Source organism: Thunnus thynnus, chromosome 21 (genome assembly GCF_963924715.1).
Source record: "Thunnus thynnus chromosome 21, fThuThy2.1, whole genome shotgun sequence".
NCBI classification, from domain to species: Eukaryota; Metazoa; Chordata; class Actinopteri; order Scombriformes; family Scombridae; genus Thunnus; species Thunnus thynnus.
In genome coordinates, this window is record NC_089537.1 from 3,572,332 (window position 1) to 3,594,805 (window position 22,474).

General features: G+C 38.8%; 2 protein-coding genes and 1 long non-coding RNA gene across 4 annotated transcripts; 2 read left to right on the forward strand and 1 right to left on the reverse strand.

Moving 5' to 3' along the window:
* Positions 1-1,977: 1,977 nt before the first annotated feature.
* Positions 1,978-2,573, forward strand: LOC137173199 (uncharacterized). Its single transcript, XR_010925126.1, has 2 exons — positions 1,978-2,282; positions 2,345-2,573. It is a non-coding gene; the product is annotated as an uncharacterized lncRNA (long non-coding RNA).
* Positions 2,443-7,999, reverse strand: LOC137173198 (diamine acetyltransferase 1-like). Its single transcript, XM_067577932.1, has 6 exons — positions 7,739-7,999; positions 6,112-6,163; positions 5,950-6,030; positions 4,322-4,423; positions 4,189-4,229; positions 2,443-2,928 (listed from the first exon to the last, which is right to left on the reverse strand). Exons 1-6 carry the CDS (start codon positions 7,799-7,801, stop codon positions 2,752-2,754), a joined length of 516 nt encoding a protein of 171 aa, XP_067434033.1. The 5' UTR covers positions 7,802-7,999; the 3' UTR covers positions 2,443-2,751.
* A 2,068-nt stretch (positions 8,000-10,067) lies between these two features.
* On the forward strand, positions 10,068-21,890 carry acot9.1 (acyl-CoA thioesterase 9, tandem duplicate 1). 2 transcript variants are annotated; one of them, XM_067578025.1, is made up of 16 exons: positions 10,068-10,253; positions 11,062-11,156; positions 12,333-12,359; positions 13,067-13,112; positions 14,250-14,420; positions 14,524-14,561; positions 14,653-14,736; positions 16,760-16,863; positions 17,179-17,252; positions 17,355-17,422; positions 17,743-17,854; positions 18,427-18,517; positions 18,816-18,901; positions 19,528-19,615; positions 20,462-20,612; positions 21,214-21,890. In XM_067578025.1, the coding sequence occupies exons 1-16, from the start codon at positions 10,240-10,242 to the stop codon at positions 21,267-21,269; spliced, it is 1,305 nt and encodes a 434-aa protein (XP_067434126.1). In that variant the 5' UTR covers positions 10,068-10,239; the 3' UTR covers positions 21,270-21,890. The 2 variants fall into 2 exon arrangements, with proteins under 2 accessions (XP_067434126.1, XP_067434127.1); XM_067578026.1 differs by lacking the exon at positions 12,333-12,359.
* Positions 21,891-22,474: the final 584 nt, after the last annotated feature.

The following is a 22,474-nucleotide window of genomic DNA, read 5'->3' on the forward strand; positions in this document are numbered from 1 at the left end:
AAAATATCACAGAAGGCCTCAGACAGACTGTACTGCTGCTGAGTGTCAAAGTTCATTCTTAATGTTGGAGACAAGAGCAGACAAAACACCTCAAAGTCCGTTTATTAGCTGTTCTGGCGCTTTCGAGCCTATTATATAATCATTATATCATTATATCATTATATCATTATATCAAAAGCTCCAGAACAGCTATTAAATGGACCTTTGGCTGAGATAATGTTCTCAAGAACGACAAACTTTGAAACTCAACTCTTAAATCACCGTGGATGAGGAGTCATTAAGTAGAAAATGAAGATTTAAACATCAGAAATCCATGACTTTTTGGGAAAACTCCCATCTGCTGAGGAAGATCATGTGATACAATCAAAAATTGCAGAACTAGCTACTAAATGGACCTTTGGTTGAGATTATTTTGTCAAGAATAAACTTTGAAACTCAATTTTTAAGTCATCATAACTCACCTAGAAATGGAAACATCTGCAAATCCATGACTTTTGGGGAAAACTCCCATCTGCTGAGGAAGATCATGTGATACAATCAAAAGCTCCAGAACAGCTACTAAATGGACCTGTAGTTGAGATTATTTTCTCCAGAACAAACTTTGAATCTCAGTGTTTGCAAAGTGGATGCAAACTCAATAAAGTTCTTATAAAATGGAAGTTTAAACAGCTACAAATTCATAGCAATTGGAAAAACTCCATCTGCTGAGGAAGATCACATGATACAACCAAAAGCTCCAGAACAGCTACTAAATGGACCTTTGTCTTAGATTATTTTGTCAACAATGAACTTTGAAACTCAACGTTTAAACCAACATGGATGTAAAACTCAATGAAGTGCTCAGAAAGTGAAAATTTAAACATCTACAAATCCACAATCTGCTGCTGAGGAAGATCATGTGATACAATCAAAAGCTCCAGAGCAGCTACTAAATGGTGTACTGCTGTCATACTGCTGCTCTTATTTATACCAGCCAGTCTATCACAGGGCTTAACTGAACGACTTATATGATTTAATTTATATCCTCATAATTAGTCTCTTTACTAAACTTCTGAAACATGTAATGTATTTTTCACTGATAAATAATAATCAACATACCTTATCAATCATTATAGGTGATTGATCCTTAATGAAGCTTTCAGAGAGTAGAGAGAGTTTATGGAGAAAAATATTCACAATCACACTATATTACGGTCCAATGTTGCATAAAACAGGATCTCAGTGAATGTTACTGAATGTGAAGAAGAACAGCAACATTTTTGAATGTTTGTTTTTTTTGTACTTTTGAATGAATACGGGCCAAATTTGACCTGGAACACACTCTATGTACAAATATGCTGTATCAAAAGTAAAAAATATATGTATACAGATATCACAATTTTTGCATAAGGATGTTTTTACTGCTCTTAAACATAAAAATGGGTCAAAGTTTTTATGTTTTGACAACTTCAGATCCTCCTTTAACTGACGAAGACCCCAAAATATGAAGTTGGATTACATTATTTTTTCGTTTAGTATTTTTTATTAAGAAATATGATGCATGAGAAGAAAAGCCAATGACAATTTAACAATGAGAATCACAGTTAAAACCTAATAATAATAATAATAATAATAGAATCAAATTATTGTGAATCTTAATGGATCAAAAGAAAACAAGTCAATCAGGGAGATCAAAGAGATGAAGAACGTTAAAAAAAGACTTTAACTAGAATTTACGAGAATGACCTCTGACATCTGATATTTGATCTTCTCGGAGCCGCTGCGGGCAGCTTCAGTAGACTTCAAGTGAAGAAGACGATGGCGTCTTGCCAGTAAGGAAGTGAAAGTTCGAGCTAATTGCTTGGAAGACTAGCAGCTGAAAACCCAAATACGGTAACATGAGGAGAGATATCTCTAGTTATCTCAAGTATTTTTGACATCAAAGTAGTTCTGATAAAAGCAAATTATTAACAGACAAGAATAGAACATGTTGGCAGGATGAAGATATTAATCACAGCTGTCAGTGATATTATGACTAACTTGTGAAAATTGAGCTTCGGAAAAATGAAACTCTGAGCTGCACGACTGAGACGAGGATAAGTTTAGTCTGTGTGAATTCTGTTCAGAGCAACGTCCCACCAGTTACCCTCCAGATCCAGATCCAGTTACCCTCCAGATCCAGATCCAGATCCAGATCCAGTTACCCTCCAGATCCAGATCCAGTTATCCTCCAGATCCAGATCCAGTTACCCTCCAGATCCAGATCCAGATCCAGATATCCTCCAGATCCAGATCCAGATCCGGTTACCCTCCAGACCCAGATCGTTATCCTCCAGATCCAGATCCAGATCCAGTTATCCTCCAGATCCAGATCCAGATCCAGATCCAGATCCAGCCTTGACTTTGGTGGATCACATATTTAACTTGTGTGTGTGTGCAGAAGCATGACACCACGACAGCATGTGTGATCAGTTACTGTTTTATTGCAAACTGAAGTGATTTTAACTCTTCTTGACATCAAACGCACCAATAACGATGATGAATAATCAAACGTTACAAGAAGCGACTCGGTTACATGTCAAAAACTGACAAAAGCGTGAAAGCAAAGAGAAGAAAAAGCTCGTTAATGTTAACTACACACAGAAATACTTCATCGCCCTTTTTAAGAAGCTGAACTGTGAATCAACCCTCGTCTGATTGGAGAGACGATCTGAGGAGTCAGACTCTCGTGTTTTCCTCCTCTCCCTCCGTCTCTCCGCGCCGGGCCTCAAGTCATTCCTCGGACGGGGTGGCCATCTTGACGAGGCTGCTCTTGTCGAACCTGAAGAGCCTCCAGCCCTCCTCCTGAGAGAGGTCCTCGGCGCCGCGCCGCTTGTAGAACTGGACGGACGGCTCGTTGTTCTCGGCGACGACGAACATCATGCCGGTGCAGCGCGTCTTCATCGCCAGCTGGAAGAAAGACGAGGGGAGCGAGTTAAAGGGCTGTTCCAGCAATTTATCACTGCACGTCCATGAAGCTGTGAGACTGATGAGAAACTGTGCAGCAGAACTCCTGAACTCTAAAACCTGGTTATAGAACTAATCAATGAATGTGATCTGGACCCTGATAATGGAAGGATGCATTAACTGCTGCAGTAACAGTGTTTGCTGCAGGTCTGATGCTGCCAAATGAAAATCCATTAAAAAAAGGATCAAACAGCTTCCAAACCACAGTCTCACCAGTCTCACCAGTAGTTTATAGATACTGAACGTCTCCAACCAGCCGACACAAGAGTTTTTAAAACCTTCTAAGTTAATATTTTTTAAGACTTAAAAAACAAACAAACCCTGATTTATTGTCTTCTTTCATTGTGAAAGGGATGTAGACAATATATTGATATTATATCGATATCGTCTTAGATCTTTGTAATATGTCTTTTCCAGGTTTTAAAGGCTGTTACAGTCAAATGATGCTCCAGCTGTTCTATTATTTGTATTTACTCACTCAGTCATTATTTCTACATTACTGATGATTATCAAAAATCTCACTGTAAATTTCTTGTGAAAGCACCAACAGTCATCTCTACAACACTGTCGCAATATCAATATTGAGATATTTAGTCATAAATGTTGTGATATTTGATTTTGTGCACCCCGCCCTCAGTAGAGCAGATGATTGACAGCTGGACTGAGTCAGTTCTCTGGATCAGCTGCTGAACCACAACAGCAAATTAACATAAATAAAAATACTTTTGCATGTGAGAGAAACACACATACACTGTATATTTACATCTATAGATCCATATATAAAAAACGAGTTTTAAATTTTCTTTTTAAGTTTCGAAGTTAACAAAAACAAACATGAAAAGGTCTCGGGGGGGGGGGGGGGATTAAGACGTTGACCTTGTAATCATCTGTGGTTGGAGTCCAGCTGGGACTCAGTCAGTCTGTCTCTACTTTACTTTATTTCCTTTTATAAAAGCAAAAATACCTTAAGGAATTCCTCAATTTCAGCACAAAGACTCTGTATATTTATATTTTACTACCACTTCATTCCTCTTTTAGTTGTTGACTTTCTCTTCCTCCTTTTTCCAAAACCACTAACTAATAAACATTAATATAAAGATTATGTTCACATGTTCCTCACATGTAGCCCTTTATCCTTTGTAGCTAGTTTTATATATTTATCTTGTTAAGTTTGTGTACATGGCGTCCAGTAAACATACTCACATCACTGAGATGCCGCAGGATCTCTGAGCCGATGCCCAGCCCTGGACGGAGACAGGAGAGAGAGGAAGTCCAGGTGAGTAAAGGAGCAGGTGTGATTTAGACTGCAGTACCAGAGAGATGTTTTCTTTCTTACCTCTGCACTCGTCCATCACGTAGAACTCCTCCAGGTACAGCTGCTTGCCCACCCAGGGGTCATACGTGAAGTAGTACATGGCAAATCCCACCACCTTCGGAGCTGAAGTCAGACACCACGATGTTAGACTGTGATCAAACTTAGTAAATCCATAAATATATATAAACTATACAGAGCAGGAATCATTAGTTATATACTTTAAATAATTGTTTCAGTTGTTTTTCAAGCAAAAACACCAAAAATTCTTCAATTCCAGCTTCTTAAATGTGAGAATTTGTTTCTCTTTGATGTAACAGTCAATTAAATATCTTCAGATTCTGGACGAGCAAACCAAAGGTTCTAAGAAATGATAAATGACCAAATGATTAACGTATTAACAGAGAAGATAATTGTCAGATTATATGATGATCAAAATACTTGTTAGCTGCAGATTAACCAAGAAAATGACCTATTATTTGATGTATTATATGATGTACTACAGCTGCCTCAGTCGGGGTTCTCACAGCTGCTACTGGACTCATTATTTCTGCATTTATAAAGTATTTTTTCTCAAATCTTTGTCACAATGTATAATAGATATAAATGACCTATGCTGTTGTTATCTAATGCAACAGCTCTGCCATAAATTCTACTTTTATGAAGCTTATACACGACATTAACATACATGAGGAGGGCAAAATATTAGGAACACCATTCAATATAATGCACTCCAGTACACCACCACCCACTACGACCTCACACTTCACAACGTTCGGTCCTGTTTCACTCGGAAATACGTCACTATACGGAAGTCTACTCTGGAGACGCCGTTTCATCTGATACAGCTGAGAGTGATCAGAAACCTCTAAAATAAGCCTACAAACAGGAACTACAGTTCAAACCACAGAGATTCAGTTAGAAGCTTAAAAAAGCACTGAGAGCTGAACACACAGCGTTCTCTGTGGTCTCTGGTACAGATTGAGTCTGCAACATGCAGCTTGTCTGAGGTGGAGGAGGGCCGTCGGCCGACCCGGGCTAACGGAAAATCCCCATCAGTGTGCACACGCTCCTACTTTTATCCTATTTCCGATGTTTGACATATTTAAAAAGGATAATGTGGTCATAGGAATAAGAAAAATATGCAACATTACAAGTCTGGACACAAAACTTCTGTGTCACATGTAAAACTTTATTGAGTTTCCTGTAAGTGAACAAACAATTATCCAATTTTCTTGAAATAGAAGCTATTTGAAGCCACTTGTGATGTAAGACACGACGTACACATTCCATCTGTGTCTCAGTTCATGTTTACAAAAACTGAGCAGACACCGAGCAGCTGCAGCAGAGCGTCGGACCCTCGGACAAACATGTCTCTGCAGGCGTTCAGTTATGACAACGCCTATATTTATTTCACAAAAGGAGGAAGTGTACGTTATAAAGCCCGAGCAGATGGTAAAACAACTCTGTCACGAACTCAAACTTAGAAATGTAACGCTGGGAAATGAGATAAGTTCTGGCTGAACCTGTTGCACTTTGACAAAGGTGAAAATAGAAACATGAAGTGACCTGTTTGAACCTTTTTAACGTGTTTGTGTCACTCGATGTTAAAAAGCTTCCTGGTGAAACACAGAGAGAGAGACGTTTCATACCGTCACTGCTGGTCTCTCCTTGGATTTCTGCGATGATGCAATGGTAGAACGGGGTGTCACCGAATCCATCCTCAAGGAGTTCTGCCAGGAAAGAACACGTTTAAGCACGAGATCAAACGTATTGATCGTCTGTGTGTTTACAGGCAGATGGAGGAAACTCACCTTTTTCAGTCAGTGTCACCTGGTGCTCCATCTCCTCATATTTTGCAAGTTCCTGTGACGAGAAAAACAACAACTTTGTTTACTACTGAAACAACAAGTCAATTCATTGATTAGTTGATCAACACTGCACTTTTTGGAGCAGATGCAGATATTGATATTCAAAGAATTGTGACCAAAATATATACTGAGCCAGACATTTTACAGTTTGACGTCATAAAAACATGGAAACACTTTGTTTTAAATTCATTTCTACACAACATTATCAACTATTGTCATATGTTATAAAGCATTTATTAACAGTTTGTACACTTATGATAAATACACTGATAAACCACTAAAAATGTTCTTATATCTGCATACATACTACTTGAGTCCTTTTTTTTCATAGACTAAGGAATTTATCATGTAAAAATGCCCCAAATTCATTGTCTTCAGTTTCTCAAATATGTTGTTTTATATCATTATAATTGAATATTAGGGCTGCAACGAACGATTATTTTCTCGATCAATCGATTAGTTAAGTCCATAAAATGTCTGAAAATGGTGAAAAATGTCGATCAAGTGACGATGTCTCGTTTGGTCCCGACAAAATATTCATGTATGAAAAAGAAAAACATTAAATCATCACATTTAGGAAGTTGAAAACAGCAAACTTTTGGCATTGTTACTTAAAAAAAGTGAACATTGTTCGATTATCTAATTAGTTGCTGATTAACTTTCTGTCGGTTGACTCAGTTCTACTTTTATGTCTGTAGATGGAACAATTAGACAAAACAAAAAGTGACTAAAACGATTAATTATTAATTATGCACATGTGACAAGCTGGAGATACTTTTTAAATTTTCTTTAATAATCGTCAATTAAATGTATTACAGTTACAAACGGTGTCGTCAGTCAAATGTGACGTAATCAGGTGTCCAATGGCTAAACACCCAAATATATTCAAATATATTATCAAGTATGACAAAGCATTAAGTCATCACATTTGGGAAGTTGAAAACAGCAAACTTTTAGCATTTATATTTTAAAAAAAAGTGACTAAAACGATTAATTATTAAAATATTGGCAACCAATCGATTAATCGTTGCAGCTCTATGTTATCTTTGGACTGTTTTTGACCAAACAAGGGATTATAAGATGTCACCTTGGGGGTTTTAGTAAACTGGGGGCTTTTTTTCTGACATTTGTTATGATAAATGTGTTCTGATCTCTGGTTACACAGCAGTAATGCCATGAAACGAGGTCAGCATGACGCTGGTGTTTATAAGAACATAAGTATGTTCGACGTCACGCAGCCTATCGGAGCGGATATGAGTCGCCTGACCGTAAACAAAGGCCGCCGACACTGATCTCACACTCGGACATCCTCCGGACATTTTCCACCTGCCAGTTTATCACCATGAAACGATGTAATTCACTATTTAGGCGTCGTCTAACATTATTTCCTCAATATTCTCGGAAGTAGTGTTACAATAGAGCTGAAGTTCATGGAAAGGTCAACGGTTACTAACTGTTTCCTTATCAGTTAGCCCGTTAAACTCGATGCCAGCCGTTGTTTTTAATTAAACCTGGTGTGTTAGTGGAGTTTTTGATCACATATCGGTATCGGTGCTGGCCCCAGGCCTACCTTCACCAGTCGTAATATATCAGACACGTCCTTGGGTTCAGCTTTTCGTAATTTATACTCCATTTTCTTCTTTTACTCTTCTTTCCTTTCGTTCGTAGTCCTCTGTATGTGAAGTGAAAGATTAGATGTTTCTTCATTCGCTTCTGAGTGGCTTTTCCCCCGCTGACAGCCTCTGGTCCAGACGCGTTTGTCGAGACAAGAACATCCAGTAATTATCGCCCTCGGCTGGGTCGCTGCCGCTCAACTGTCCCGTTCTTTGTTGACACCGGGGATTTATACCGGGCTCGCGCTGCAACGCGGTTGGTCAGTCAGCAGAGAGCTCAGATTTCTGACCAATCAGCGGCACCCTCCGGCTGTTTTATATCCAATCAAGAGCAGAGGAGTGCTCACAGGACCAGTCTGTTTTCATTCTACTCAAATGAGTTTAAAAAGTAGTTAAAAGTGTAATTACGGAGTACAGAGACCTTTAAAAGTAAAAGTGGCGACTCCAAAGTATAAAAATCAGTGGTGGAAAGTAACTACTCTACTACTTCACTCAAGGTACTTGTGCTTTACTTGGTTATTTCCACTTGATGCTACTTTATACTTCCACTCCACTACATTTCAGAGGGAAATATTGTACTTTCTACTCCACTACATTTATTTGACAGCTTTAGTTACTTTTCAGATGAAGATTTGAAACAATAGATAATATGAAAAGCTTGTTCACAGTTGTTAACAGCTCCACCAAATAGTGATTTTTCCCTCTAAACTTCTCACATGGTTCCATTTCAATAAATTCAATTCAGTGCCAGTGTCAAATGAATTTTTATAGCACCACCTCATACAAAAGCGTTTTTGTGCTTTACATGAAAAAAACAGAAAACATGTGCAAATAAACAGAAACATCCATGCATACATACACATAAAAACACATATACATATACAAACAAACATACTGTTCAAATATGGTGTGTTCATTTAAGAAAATACTTGAGTGAAAAGGAAGGTCTTCAGCTTGGTTTTGAAGTTCAGCAGGCAAACTGTTCCATTGTTTAGCTGCATAAATACTGAATGTCATCTCACCAGGCACACGGAGGAGATTTCCACCGTGTGACTGGAGAGATCTGCTGGGGTTATAAACTGACAGCATGTCTGAGATGTACTGTGGAGTCAGACCAGCAAGTGCTTTATAAACCAACAGGAGGATTTTGAATTGTATTCTGGAAAAAGCAGGTAGCAAGTGAAGGTTTCAGAGGACTGGAGTTATATGATCTGATCTTTTTGTCCTGGTTAGAACTCGAGCGGCTGAGTTCTGCACAAGTTATAAACTATGAATTGTTTTGTTTTGAAGACCCATAAACAGAGAGTTGCAATAATCCAGCCTTCTTATTACAAATGCATGCATGAGTTCCTCTGAGTCAGGTTGTGAAAGAAAGCCTCTGATTCTTGAAATGTTTCTGAGTTGTAAAAAGGCAACCTTGGTGATGCTGTCAATATGATCCTTGAAGCTGAGTTTACCACTCATGGTTACTCCTAGGTTTTTCATCTGGTCACTTGTTTTTAGTGATCTGGACTCCAGGTATTTGTAGAGAAGTTGTCTCTGGTCTTCAGCACCTACATCCAAAATCTCAGTTTTCTCCCTGTTCAGCTGAAGGAAGTTTGCTGCCATCTAGTGGTGGATTTCTTCCAAGCAGCTGACTGGGGAGTTTATTAGTTTTGTATTTTTCATTAGTTTTTATTTTTATTTTGTTTTTAATTTTTGTTTTCAATTTAGTTTAGTTTAAGTTATTTTCCAGAGTGTCTTTGCTCATTTCAGTTTAGTTTTTATTGTTTAAAGATGTTTAGTTTTAGTTTAGTTTTTATTAGTTTCAGTATTTTAGTTTTTTGTTTTTTTAACCATAATATGGGGGGTTTTGTCAGGGGCAAGATTTACGAGGTTCAGAATAGGTATTACAATACAAACACAACACTTTGTAGACATCCCAGTCTTAATAAACATATGCACCCATGCCTCCTAAATTAATGACTAATTTGTATAATCTGTATAATCGATTTCGCTGTTTATATGTGATCTTTAATGTCAATACAGATGTTGGGGGGGCATGGATGTATAATAAGAGCCCTTATTTTACATCTATGACCGACCGGGAGGAGATATTTTTTCCCAGGATGGCGAAGTCATGACCCACCCTTCTCTGCCTCTGATTGGCTCACCCTGATATTCTCACTCTAAACCTAACCAACCCAACAAACGAAGGCAACGAGTCCTAGCCAATCAGAGACAGAGTAGGGCGGGCCATGACGTCGCCATCCTAGGGGAAAAAATTGGTGACCGGAAGCTGCTCATTTCGTCATTACGCACTGGACGGAGCGAAACATCAACACGGAAACCGTCCTGTAGTCCAGACTGCCACCGCTCTGTTCTGAGGAGGAAACCTGAGATTTTACTCCTCTCTTACCCCGCTCACCTGCCTTGTCCGGACTCCTGAACCTTTACATCTGTTCCCCCAAACACTACAATGCTGTCACCGAGGTTAGTGTGGTTAAAATGAACGACAAAAAAAAATCCCGGGACGTTTAGTGACGCGACGCTAACCGTTAGCATCTTTACAGCAGATAAACGCCAGAAACACCGAGCTGCTCTCTCAGATCTTATAATATACGTATAGCAGTTTTAGTTTAATGGCTTTATGATACATAAATGAAGAAATCAGCTCCATGTGGAGATAGTGAACCAAGCCCAGACAGGGTGGGGACTCATTGTATACAGAAAGGGTGTGTCAAGTTCATACCAGAGGTTTAAGAAGTATTCAGATACTTTACCTTAGTAAAAGTCCTGCATGAAAAATCCTACTACAGTAAAAGTACATAAGTATTATGAGCTTGATGTGGTTAAAGTATTGCAGTAAAAGTACATAATTATTATGTACTCATAATTAATGTTGTTCTACCAGTAGTAGTATCTCTGGTGTCTTATAAGTCCATGTGGCCTTTGCATGACACCAGAAACAACTACTGCTAAAACCACCAGAGGAATCCAAGTCTGGATTAAATGTATTTTATTATGTTTCCTACTTGTGTGTTAATAATTTAATAAGTTGAAGCAGATGTTTTCTTAACAAAGCTGCTAATCAGAACTGAAGTATCACATAACACAACCAGCGAGCGTCTGCTCAGCTGTTCACTAAAAGAGGATTTAAAACAGATCAGATGACTTAAGATGGTTATAATTAGAAGATGAGGATGCATGTGGATGTAACTGGACTCCTCTGGCTTTAAAGTCATCTCAGGGTTTGTTTGTTTGTTTTGTTTTTGACGTGTCCTCATGTGCGCTGCTGCAGGTTCCTGCTGCTGCGGTCGGCTGCGTCCTTGGCGACCAGGTCGTTCTGCACCGGCGGCGTGTTGCAGCAGGGCAGAGCGCTGGACACGGAGGAGGGTAAGACTTGACTGACTCATGATGCTGCGTTGACTTACTGTGTGATTGTACATATTGTACATTTTTTTGGGTCACAAACACAACTGGTTTCGCACTGAATTTCAGTTTTTGCGTCCTGGTTGAACTAATATGAATCACTTTCTTTTGACATTTTAAATAGATGATTAATATAAAGTGGAACTGATTCAGTCTGATTATCTGGTTAATTTCACTATTAAGTAAGAACGTGTTTGTCCCAAATAAAACTAGTGAAAATGAGCAGCTTTATAGATTATAGTCATTTTATAGCTACATCTATTAGAGCGCTGTGGCTTTAGACAAACATTTGATGCCATTTACTGTAATAATATGACAAATACATGTTTGTTTTTTGAGGTAACAGCTTGATGAAGGCTGTGAAAACACCCTGCATACTTAGATAGATAGATTATTGCTGTATAAGCTCGCTGACAGCTCACACTGTTTAATGCAGCTGACACATGTTTCATATTTTGGAGACTTTCAGGTAGAAATGCAGATACACCAGATTGGTATCTGCACCGATACTGACATTATAAAGCAGATCAGGTATCGGCCAGACGTGACAGATCTACAGTAAATCAAGAGTCTTTGTCCATTTAGTGTTTTTGCTTTTAGTTACATTCATTTAGTTTTTAGTGCCTCAGCCTCTCTGGACTTACATAAAAACATTTTTAGATTAATTCCACACAGGACAGCTATACAGATTTTAACTTCTGGTAGAGAGACACTCCTGTATCATTAGATATTCTGCATTTACGTATCTGAATCTGCTGTTATTATTTAATCTGCTTGTTATTATCAGTCTTTTGTCTGCTTGTTTACTACTGATTATTGTGTTAGTTGTTATTAGTTCATTGGTTTGGTTTAACCAGGTTTATATTATCTGTACCTGTCACTACTTTCAGATGATATGACAATAATAAGCTTTCAACCATCATAGTGTCCAAATGTTATAGAATAACTATCTCATCACCACTGACAAGACTGTAACTCAGACTTTGAGGTACCTGGACATGACCGAGTGCATGTAATTATAACATGGTGTCAAATGAAATGTTTGCCTGAATCAAACCGTAATTTGCTGGTTTCATCTCCTGATCTGTCAATCTGCACCTTTTTTTTTTTTTTTTTTTAATCATTTTTGTTTCTCCACAGGAAATCCACTTTTACACGTTTCAAACGGTGTGTGTTGGTAAACCGAGACAAATCCTAACAATCTAAACTACTCCCAGTAATTCTCTCCTAATTTGCTCTAATTGCACATTAATTCTGTCTTGCATGATCTCCGGCTGAATGATCGTACGTTGGTCCCTTTCACCTGCCTCACACCTCGTTTCACGTACAGCAGCTTTAACTGTGCACCCGGGCGGCTCGGCTGGACGTCACTTTCTCCTCCCGCTCAACAGTAGAGCTAAACGCACCCTGCAGTGTTCATTGGTGGCGTCTTGTTAACCTTTTTCTTCCTCTTCCCTCTGTGGCGCTGAGCTCCATCCAGTGTTTTTCTATTGGCTGGTTTCTACGTGATAACTGTCTCCATTCGACTGCTGCTTCTCTCTGTGTTGGTTTATATTGTCTCACTGAGCTGCAGCCTTCAGGCAAAAAGCAAAAACAGTATTAAGGACATGTAACAATTAACATGTGATGACTTTAAAATCTGTGAGATTGAGAGAGAAGTTCTGTGCTTTTGGGTAACATAACAGCAGATACTCTGTTTCTAGTAACTGAACTGTGAAATTAAAACATATCTGGTGGATCTAAAATGACTGAGTGCTACAGTCGAATGTTACAACTGCGGCTCTGACGGAGACAGTATGAAACATGCATCCTTAAATCTCTGGTGCTTTCACCAAACACACATGATCTGATTTCTTCTTCTGTGTTTTTTTCAGTGCGAAACAGGCTGAGAGAAATCGTGGGAGCTTCCACTAACTGGAGGTACTGAACCGTCTGCGTCAAGGCACCATATAATAACTAGGGCTGGATGTTTGAAATGTTTCTATACTAGAACTGATATGATGCATTTCTATGATAGTCAGTTTTATTTTAATTTGCCTCAAAGGATTTTACAATCTGTACATCAATACAACATCCTTTATCTTTAGACTCTCAGTTCAAATAAGGAAAAAAATCCCTTAAAAAACCTTTTTAACAAGGAAAAAATGGAAGAAACTTTAGGAAGAACAACAGAGGAGCGATCCTTCTCCCAGGATGGACAGACAGGAAATAGATGTTATATGTACAGAAGAGATCAAGAAAGCAGAATTATAGAAATGCAGCAAAGACAAACAGCATGACACAGCTATAGATATGTTTATAACGTGTATGAAGAATCTGATCAGGAGGATGTAGAGAAGCTTCCAGGTGCTGCTGAATTACACTTTTTCCGTTAAACATAAGAAACCAAAGTTCTCAAACACAAAAAAACTTGAAGAAACTCAAAATAAAACAATCAAATTTTTTAAATTCATGTCATGAAAGATTTTTTAAAAGTTTCACGGTCGTGTACTTTACTCTCACTCGCTCTGTTTCCTGTTTCTTGTTACTTTTCCTTTTTTTTAATATGTAGTTTATGCATTCATTTGTCATACTGTTGAAATACTGGATACACACCTGCGAAAATAAAAAGATTTAAATCAAGAACCATCTGATCATAGTGTTAAGTACCACGATTCAAAAAAACAAAAAACATTGAGGTTCAATATAAAAACCCACAGATAAGATCCTTCAGATTCACAGACTTTGTGAGACTTTTGTGAGTATTGTACAGAGCTGTAAGTTGATAGAAAGTAGTAGATTCCCCAGTTCCAGCCTCTCTAATGAATATAATATACTACAAATGAATATTTCCTGGTTTCTTTAGTTTTCTGTGACAGTAAACTGAATATTTTTGGGTTGTGAACTGTTGGTCGAGACAAAACAAGACATTTAAAGACGTCACCTTTGGCTTTGGGAAACAGTGATCGACATTTTTCACTATTTTCTGAAGAACAACATTTAAAACAGTGATAAACAAGAATAGAATAAAAGTGTAACAGGGAGCGTATTATATATTTTCTATAATCTCGTCCGCAGCGACCACCAGCAGGCTTTGGCAGAACGCGTGTCGCTGTCGTCCATGTTGGCCAAGTCTCAAAACGACCTTCCAGCCAAGAGGATGAAGGACAGCTACATCGAGGTCCACCTGCCTCTGGGCTCCGAGCCGCAGCTCCGAGAGAAATACCTGACCTTCCACAACACCGTCAGGTACACACGCTTACCAAACAGTCAGTGCATTAAAGGGAAAGTGTTTGGGTCTAAGTTTAAGCTCCGTTTCCACACACGTTAGAGACTCTCTCTCTTTTTACAGGTTTGGTAGAATCCTGGAGGACTTGGATAGTTTAGCAGGTATCATAATTTACTTCATGATTTTAATTATTAGCAATCAAACCTCTAGTCAAGCACTGATCAATCTTCATCCTTCTCTCTCTGTCTTCAGTCCTCATCTCTTACTCTCATACGTATAATCCGGCACTGAAGAGGTCTCCTCTGTCTATTGTCACCGCCCTGGTGGACAAGATCGGTAAGAGTCTTTCATATCGATCACACCTACGGCTCTTTCTACTGAACCTCAATGAATAAGTTTATGTTATATGTGTTTTGGGTTAGTTTCCTATAGATGGTTTAAAGTGGACATAACATACTTTTTGTGATTATCTGTCATTTTTATACTGTTATGATGTCAGATATTTATGTTAAACGTGGTCAATGTTCCAAATCATACCTACATATAAAAATGCTCCCTGTAAGACAAAACCCAGGGCAAAGTTACCTCTACTTCCCCATCAAACAGACATCAGATTGTTCACACATTCCCACAAACGGTTGTCCGATCCGTAGCCTTTGTTGCTGAGGTTGTTCACGTCGTCAACTCGCATATTTCAGATGTGATTCAGCTCCAACATGTACGGATGGATTTGAGAAGTTGACATTTGGAGTAAAGAAGGAGAAAGAGAAGTGAAATCCTGCTGCTATAGTTTGTTTACGTAGCCTCCGGAGCCGGAGGAAGCTTTCTGAAGCTGACCAATCAGAACAGAGTGGGCTCATCAGGAGGCGGGGCCTTAAAGAGACAGGAGCTAAAACGGCCTGTTTCAGACAGAGGCTGAACTGAGGGGCTGCATAAAGAACCAGTAGAAGATAAATAAGGAGTTTTTAACTGGGAATCATGTAAAGATATTCCAGGAGAGCCCCAGAATATAAATATAGAGCTGGAAATGTGCAGAATATCCTTTAACAAACACAACACGACCAGATTTCAATGCGAGTTTATCTTTCAACAGAAAGGCAACGGTTACAAAATATTTCTACATAAGACATAAAAGACGAGATATTAAAAAAACAAGACAATATAAAAAGAAGCATAAAAATAGGATTTTAAAGAGTAAAATAAAACAGAAGACAGAAAGACGCTAAAATAGAATAAAACAGATCAAACAGTACAGTGCAAAATAAAAACAAGACGAGGTTAAAACCTCGTATACATCTGGACCGTTTATGGTTAATGTGTGAAACTGTGGCCAGTGTGTTACAGGGACAGTCAGTGATAGTGTCTATAATGTGAACTCCTGGATATTTAATGTTCATCTGCAATTTTCTGTAGTAGTGAAGTAGCAGAAAATTACTTTCCATTCATATCTTGGGATGTTTGATTTGACAGAGAACTTATTTTAATTCTGATTATAACTATTCTAATGATCTATTAACTCTTCCTGCTCTTTCATCTGTTTCGCTCTGCGGATGTCTCTTGTTTTTAACTCTATTGAGTGTTTTGTCAGTGATAGTTATTCTGCTTTAACTCTGCGCTCTCCTTCAGGCCTCTATGCCTCTTTTTTCTGCCTCTTTCCCGCTCGATGATCATGGAGGCTGTGGTGGAAATTATAAATTAAAGTTTTGACAGCATTTTGGTTGCAAATTCAGGAGGCTTATCTCCGCCCGGTTACTGCAGTTACAGTCAAATCAAGCGCTCCCCCAGAGCAGCCGCAAGGCACTAAACTGATAACTAAACTGAACTACATGAATCTCATGTTTTACCTGCAAGACTCGTGTTTTAATGCTGTTGTTCATCGTCTGTGATGTGAAAACATCAGAGAAATAAAAAGTTTGCGTCCTGGTATCAGGACGGTAGAGGAGGAGACGCAGAGACGCTGGTACACATCTGCATTTAACACTGGAGCTGAGAGCGTCAGAGAGGAGTAAACACACTCTCTCTGCATTGCTGCTGATTCATTTCAAAATAGCAACGGCCAATGAGGAAACTCCAAGCCTTGGCTGGTAAACCAATGGTGTAACTTCATCACTCACTCACTCTGTGGCTGGTTCAGCCAAAAATATTCCCAAATTTGATTTAATAAAATTCTGTCAAGCAGAAAAGTCTTAAGCCTTGAAAAGAAAGCAGTGTTTTTCAGATCACATCGTTCTCACACTGTCCTAATAAACCTCCAGAAACATGCAGGTGTGTCTGTTAGCGGTCAGGTTTTGATCTTCAGATGTCATCATTTAACAATCTGTCTGCTGAAGAGTCTCACGTGTTGTTTTGTGTCGGTCAGACATGAGGCAGCACACCATCTATCCTGACTGCGACATCAAGTTCACCGGTCAGGTGACGTGGGTGGGGAAGACCTCTATCGAAGCCAAGATGCACATGTCACAGGTGAGATATCTAGTAGTGAGAAGCTCCACCGGATACTGATCAACAACAGCCTGCTTTGTCTTTTCTTCTGCACGCGGCTTCATAAAGCAAAGAAACCCACCTACACAAATCAAAACATCACCACAATCAATATCCAAGCATCAAGTTTTTCACACCAAGATTGTTTGATTGACAGTTGATCACTTTTAAATATCATGTAGAAACAAAGATGGAAACTACACATTTAGCAGATCAGAACATGAACTTCTCTCTGGGATGAAATGTTCACTGATGATCAGAATAATCTCATCAGGTGTTTTGTTTTTTTTCTTTCAGTATCATAATGGAGTTTACGCTCCGGTTCTGGATGCTACGTTCGTCATGGTGGCCCGAGACCCAGAGAACAAGAGGTACGACACTCAGAGCAGCTTCGAGTGGACAGAAAACACACAGAACAGGAATCATACAGCGTCAAACTCTTGATACTTAACCTTCTGTTTTCTTTTTTCCAGGGCAGCGTTTGTGAATCCGCTGAAGCCAGAAGGGCCGGAGGAGGAAAAACTTTTCCAGGAAGGAGAAGGTGAGAGATGATGACGTAAACTTTAACAGTATAGAGCGATAACGTCTGTAATGACCGTGGATTGCAACATCTGACTGAGGACCCGTATTACATGTTATTCTCTACTGTCCACTGTCTAATAATAAAGACAGAAAAAAGATAATGTTAGGATCTTATCCCCAAGTTTTATTTGTCACATGCTCAACCATACAAGTACAATATGCAGTGATGGTTTCCTGTTTCTCTGCACTCTTGACTGCGTCATAAAGGGCACATATATACAAAAAGGGGACAATATGACCTTTTTGTGACTCTTTCGTGTGTTTGTTTTTATTTTCTAGCTAATAAATCTCGCCGTGTGGAGCTGAGCACCGCGTCGCTGCTGAAGGTCGCTCCCACAGACGAGGAGAGGAAGATCGTTCACAGTCTCTTCCTCAACACGCTGGACACGAAGTACGACTGAGATACTAAGAACCTGCACTAGAACAAGAGTTTTATAAGATATGTCCACCACATCATCCACACTGAGTCTAAACTGTCCAGGTTTTTATAAATTAAAGAGGGTTTTTTTCAGTAACATATTATTAGAAGATTTCAGTCCCCAGATTTAGACGCTTTGGGGGGGCGTCCTTGTCATAATAATTATGATCAAATTTTATTTATACAGCATTTTAAAGGCACTCAAAGACACTTTAAATAGATGAACAGTTTGATTTTTGTAGGATTTCCTGTTTATCTCTTCTGCCAAATGTCACATAAACTCTAAATGTTAAATTTCAGTTGCTTTCTTTGGAGCTACGAATGTTCAGATTTGCAAGTTTGGCTTTAAAACCTCAAACTGTTGCTGTAAATATCTTTTTTTCTCCAAACCAGTGTTAAAGCTTTTTTTTATTATTATTATACTCAATCTAGAGACGATACAAGTTCAAATATAATCTTTTTTTTCAGACTGATGTGTGTTATTTTAGGTTAAATTGTAGTTTTTATATTTATTCATGTGTTTATGTGTCCTCTCGCTCCTTCAGGACAGTCAGTTTCCGCAGCAGAGTTTTGCCTCCGAACTCAGTGTGGATGGAAGATGCCAAAGTGAAAGGACTGGAGATCTGCCACCCGCAGGTGAGAGGACGGAGCAGCTGGAGGGACAAAATACAGACAGAGAGGATGTTTAACGCTCGATATTTCAGCACTGATGTCTAGTTTAAGATAGTTATTGATACATTATGCTCTGTTCCTCTTAAACTACATTTAAAATGGATTTTTCGACCAGAATAGGACCAGTGATCATGGTGGCCAGTGTTCCTAATACTTTCTCCACTTTTTCAGCAAATGATTTAGGTTATGACACTAGTTCATACACTTTATTTACAAAACAAATGAGGAGGGCTTTGTCTCAATGTGTGTGTTTGTGTTCCAGGAAAGAAATATCTTCAACAGGATATTTGGAGGTTTTCTGATGAGGAAAGCCTACGAGTTGGGCTGGGCCAACGCCTGCTCCTACGGGTGAGAGCTTTTAAAGTGACCATGATCAGTATTTTATATAATAATCTATGATCTGTCAGTGTGTAATGTGTTTGGCTTGTAGTGATGAACCTACAGAGAATTATCAGTGACTCTGCAGCTCCTCTCGGCTTTACGGAGCTTTATAGTGAGTTTCAGCTCATTGTTTATCTGTCCGGCTGCAACTTTACTGTTCTGGTTCACTCTCAGCGTCTCTCATAGCGTTGTTTTCAGAGAAAAAGCTGTAAAAAGCCACTGTACACTACCTGCTCAGCACCAAACAGCAAACAGACACAGTTAGCTGTAGACTAGCTGGTGAACATAGTGGAGCATTTAGCAGCTAAAGAACCAGATATTTCCCTCAGGAGTTGGTAGAGAGTAAAAACAGAACTAAAAGAGAGTGAATATTGGACTTATGTTGACCAGGTGGACAGAAACACGACTCCACATGAATGATAATGTTGCTCCATAACTGCTGGATGTGGAAATAAGCAACTGTTTGCTAACATGTTCAACATATCAACTTAAAAGCTGATGATATGTCAGTGTTGGAGAAAGAAAAAAACACAACAAAGTGTTTATTTGCTGTAAGATTTTAAACTAATCGTCCGTCTCCTGTTGTGCTGCAGAGGATGTCGACCGAGTCTGGTGGCTGTCGATGATATCCTCTTCCAGAAACCCGTGGACATCGGATCCTTGCTGATGCTTTCATCACAGGTCAGACAGTGTGTGTGTGTTTGTGAGTGTTAAGATCTGATTAGTATCCTCAAGGAAAACCTCAGTGGACAGTGTTCAGCTTTATATTTGCATCTTTTAGCTCCTGTTTGAGTTCGTTTGCAGATAAGAGAGCCAATATGTTCTGATCTGATCAGTACTTCTAGTACTTCCACTTTCTACAGCGTCACATAAATCAGCTTTGACTGCAGGAAGACTTTAGATTTGCCACCAAGAGCAAAATGATTCTCATTGACAGTTAGATTTTAACATTTATCTCAGTTGGAAACATTTCAAGGAAACAAAAACGAGTTTATTACAGTTGAAATTATTTAAAAAAACTAATCAGAAAACACTGATAGGTTGTTGTTAACCTTGGAGGTCCCGTCTCAAATGACCCGGTTGCTCTGTCTCAGGGGGGGGCGCTTGAACGCTTCTTGCTGATGAAACAGGAAGCAGTCACATTAAACTTAGACAACATTAGACGTTTTGTTGTCAGGTGTGCCGCAGTGTTTCTGTCTCTGTCTTGCAGTTACTTGCAGCCCTCTAAATGTTAAATGTTAAAATAAAAAACAGTGAAAGATAGAGAAAGGGAAGAAGATATTTTAAATAATTTGCATGTTAGATTCAACAATAAATACTTGATGTGGCTCTGAGCTGGTAGCTTGAGATGCCTACTGATCTAAACCTGCTGTTATTACCATCACACACATTTATTGTCACTGCATATTTTCAATCAAACAGGATATTTATAATTTTAGGTAAAATAATTCAAAAAGCAACATACGTTATGACATCAGGGTGTGTATGATGTGTATTATAGTAATGTTGTGCTGGTGTGTGTTTCAGGTGTGTTACACACAGGGGAAGTACATCCAGGTCAGAGTTCACAGCGAGGTGTTCGACCCTCTGACCAGCCAGCACAACACCACCAACGTCTTCCACTTCACCTTCACTTCAGACCGCGACGTCCCCAACATCATCCCAAAGACATACGGAGGTGAGCCCACATACACACACACACACACACATATACAAACACACACACACACACACACACACAAACACACACACACACACACACACATGATCTGACTCCAAGAAACGCCTAAAAACTCCTCCTCTTCTTCTTCTTCTGCTTCTGCTTCTTCTGATTCTTCTTCTGCATCTTCTGCTTCTGCTTCTTCTGCTGCTTCTTCTGCTTCTTCTTCTTCTTCTTCTGTCAACACATCAACACTTGAGCCCCTTGAAGGACTTTCATTATTGTTGCACTACTTTCTTGTCGTTTGTGGTGTTTTTAGGAACTCGTCTACTTCCATTCGGTTCTTACTTTAATAATTATTCTTTTTAAAACAAAAGCCAGATGACACACTTGTTCTTTTTGAGTCGCTGTCCTCTAACGTTTGATTGTGTTGCCTTGCTTGGAAGTTGCTTTGGATAAAAACATCTGCCAAATAATGAAAATGAAAAAATGTAAATAATCTTAAAGCAGCACGAACAACAGCTGGACAACAAGACAGTCTTATTTTTCTATAAACTGAACCGTATGACATCAGAATAATGTGATGACATCATGCTGCTGTTTTGTGTTTATCTGACAGAGTCGATGTTGTACCTGGACGGGAAAAGACACTTTAACCAAACAGTGGAGAACTGAGAGCAACACGTGTACTGCCTGCCAAAACATGTCGGTGTCAACCAATCTGACCAATCAGGTCTTTATGTGTGTGTGTGTGTGTGTGTGTGTGTGTGTGTGTGTGTGTGTGTGTGTGTCAGAGGCTGGTTGATTAAAAATGAATGCAGTTAATAAAGTCTACAACCTTTTTTATATCACTCTGTCAACTTTACACAACCGCATGGTTACTGTTACTGTATTTGTTCTGGTGGTTTACATTTCGGTGTGTTTGGACCACTTTAGCACAACTCAAAGACAGCTATATTTTATTTACTCTCTTTTTTTCATTGTTGTAATCAGAGTTACAGCTGTGAACTGTGTATCAGCGTTTACAGCTTCTCAACAAGAACTAAGCAGACGTTCAGTTTCTCTGCTTTGTAGTAACCTCATCTGTATGCACGGCTTTACAGTATCTTACATTTTTATATTCCACTGTCGCTTATACGCACAAAACTTATGTTATGTTACTTTTTTATGTTGGATATGAGGCTTTATTCTGAATGTTTCAGGCTGCTGTGTGAGGGAGGAGGGTGTCATGTCATTTTTCTGGCCTTAAGTTGTGTATTTACTCAAATGCAATAAATAAAATATTATTTATCTTGACTTTACAGTTGTCCATGTGTAAGTTTATTCATCATGGTTAGTCTGAAAAAATAACCTTGACAATATCATCAGTAATTTCAATGATTTTCACAAAAATATATTGCATTACAAACTGGGAGTGTGGGGAGTATAGGATCCACTATTTTTGGAGCTTAAAGGAACTTAAAGGTGCAGTGTGTAGAATTTAGTCGCATCTAGCAGAACAGACTTGGCAGAAATGGAATATAATATTCATAAGTATGTTTTAATTAGTGTATAATCAGCTGAAAATAAGAACTGTTGTGTTTTTGTTACCTTAGACTGAGTCGTTTGTATCTACATGGGGAGCGGGTCCTCTTCCACGGAGCCTGCTGTGTTTCTACAGTAGCCCAGAACGGACAAACTAAACACTGGCTCTAGGAAGGACCTTTTGTGTTTTTCTCCTACACACTTGGATGGGGGGGATATTCAGTTGGTCGCAATCTGCAACCTTACCGCTAGATGGAACCTTCTGTAGAATTATGCTCTCATTTTAAAATTGCCACTAAACAAAATTTTGATTTTATATCTCTATCAATCTATCAATCTATCTATCTATCTATCTA